Genomic DNA, 2,500 nt, shown 5'->3' on the forward strand with positions numbered 1-2,500 from the left:
ATTTTTCCTCTGGAGCCAAATGGGTAGCGTCTTAGATCTGTTCTCGAGTTGGAATGCACTTCTGCAACTCTGTACAAACGGCAACATTTCTTGTTGCTTTTTGTTTATGGTTATATTTGCGTTAGCGCGAGGGTTGATACATGATATTTAAACAAACTAAACGTGATGCTGCGACATCGGTTCATGAAACAGATAGGTTTCGCCTGAAGAGTTGCGTTCAAGAGAGTCGGGGCGGCGTTGGGCCCAGGAGGCTCAGGGCGGCTTGGCTGGGAACCAGAAGGTTGCTACTAGTCTAGAGTGTCGAGGTGTCCCTGAGCGAGACGCCTCACCCTGACTGCCCCCCCCCGACGAGCTGGCCGTCGCCCTGCGCGGTCGACAGCGCCGCCGCTCTGTGAACGTGTGCACGAGTGGGTGAATGTGAGTTGAGCTCCTCAAAGGAGGCTAACCTTTTGTGTTTGCTCCTCTTGTGCCTCCAGTCCAGCAGCCCGACCCTAAGATGCCCCGCCCCGAGGGGGCGGAGATGATGCCGGTGCGGGGCGAGGCGCTGGGCGTGGTCACCAACTGGCCCCCCTCCCTGGAGGCGGCCCTCCAGCGCTGGGGGACCATCTCCCCCAAGGCCCCCTGCCTCACCAGCCTGGACACGGCCGGGAAGCCCCTCTACGTGCTCACCTACGGTGAGGACACGCCCCTCACCTGGCCGCTGTTAGTGGTAGCATACCTGGCTAGTGGTAGCATTCATGGCTAGTGTTCGCTTACATGGCTAGTGGTAGCACACCTGGCTAGTGGTAGCATACCTGGCAAGTGGTAGCTTACATGGCTAGTGGTAGCATACTTGGCTAGTGATAGTTTACATGGCTAGTGGTAGCATACCTGGCTAGTGTTCGCTTACATGGCTAGTGGTAGCATACTTGGCTAGTGGTAGCATACCTGGCAAGTGGTAGCTTACATGGCTAGTGGTAGCATACTTGGCTAGTGATAGCTTACATGGCTAGTGGTAGCATACTTGGCTAGTAGAGACTCATACCTACTGGTGCTAGCCATCACCTGGCTAGCGGTAGCATTCCTGGCTAGTGGTAACATACTTGGCTAGTGGTAGCATACCTGGCTAGTGCTATTCACCACCTGGCTAGCGGTAGCATACCTTGCCAGCATATGTCATAGAGTTAGCCTTATTATTTTGAATAATGCTGTTTATGTTAGATATTAATTCTGTGAAAAATGTAATGCATCGCATACTACTTCAGCACACACACTCGCACACACACACACACACACACACACACACACACACACACACACACACACACACACACACACACACACACACACACACACACACACACACACACACACACACACACACACACACATATAGACACACATACACACACACACACACATACACACACAATTAAGTACATTACGATATTTTGGGGACATTCTGAATTAAGCAACACTCTGACACTTAATCCCAACTGTAACATTTATTTTAATTTAGCAGCTTATATAAAAGGACACACACACAGACACACACACACACACACACACCGATGACCTCATATCCTGTGTCTTGATCCCTGCAGGGAAGCTGTGGTCCCGCAGCATTAAGCTGGCTTACAACATCCTGCACAAACTGGGCAGCAAGCAGGAGCCGATGGTCCGGCCCGGCGACAGAGTGAGTCACACGGCAACACGCTCAGCCTGAATTCTCATTGGCTCTGCTCCCAGCTCATGATTCTAAATTTAAAGAGCGATGAAATGTGGCAATGTTGTGATGTCGCCGGAGATCTACATATCCAAACATGCATGGAAGACGCGTTTTTAATTCTTGATTACGTTAGGTGATGTTTTATTACATGATATAATATTTGTATTCATATATTATTCAAAAAGTATGGTGTGCATAAATATAAAGGCTTGATGAAAATTGTTTTTTTCTACTTAATGATTTGCCGCCAAAAATCTCATCTGCGCTTGGCCATAAATCCCCAGTATTAAACCAGTTTATTATAATTTTGTATAATTATATTAATAATGCATCTCCATTATATCCCCGTGTTCCTCCACTCCACCAGGTGGCGCTGGTGTTCCCCAACAACGACCCGGTGGCCTTCATGGTGGCCTTCTACGGGTGTCTCCTGGCCGAGGTGGTCCCTGTGCCCATCGAGGTACCCCTCACCCGCAAGGTACGGTAGCAGACCTCCTCTCAGCCTAACGCCTTGTGGCGGAGGAGTGTCTGAACCCCGCACCCAAAGGGTTCTGGGTTCAGACCTCAATGACCAAGATTCCACCTGGAGCCCTCCCTGGAGAAGAGCCCTAACCCTGTTGGGTTGAACACAAGGTCTCCGAGCCTTTTGTGGGGCAATGATTCAATATCGGGGTCGGCACCGCTTTGGATAAAAGCGTCTGCTAAACACCCTAAATGTGATTATGAATGTAATCATCAACATAGAAGCGCTAACCTCGCAAAGGAAGAACACGTTGAGCGTTAATAACACCT

At 49.8% G+C, this 2,500-nt stretch overlaps 1 protein-coding gene across 1 annotated transcript in view; it reads left to right on the plus strand.

The window, feature by feature from the left end:
- LOC130377022 (disco-interacting protein 2 homolog C-like) overlaps window positions 1–2,500 on the plus strand; it is a 31,432-nt gene that overhangs the window by 21,637 nt on the left and 7,295 nt on the right. The window contains exons 9-11 of the mRNA XM_056583962.1: window positions 477–674; window positions 1,584–1,675; window positions 2,076–2,186. Coding sequence (XP_056439937.1) covers window positions 477–674; window positions 1,584–1,675; window positions 2,076–2,186 — 401 coding nt within the window. The remainder of the gene's footprint in view (window positions 1–476; window positions 675–1,583; window positions 1,676–2,075; window positions 2,187–2,500) is intronic.

This window comes from Gadus chalcogrammus, chromosome 23 (assembly GCF_026213295.1).
Source record: "Gadus chalcogrammus isolate NIFS_2021 chromosome 23, NIFS_Gcha_1.0, whole genome shotgun sequence".
In the NCBI taxonomy this organism is placed as follows: domain Eukaryota; kingdom Metazoa; phylum Chordata; class Actinopteri; order Gadiformes; family Gadidae; genus Gadus; species Gadus chalcogrammus.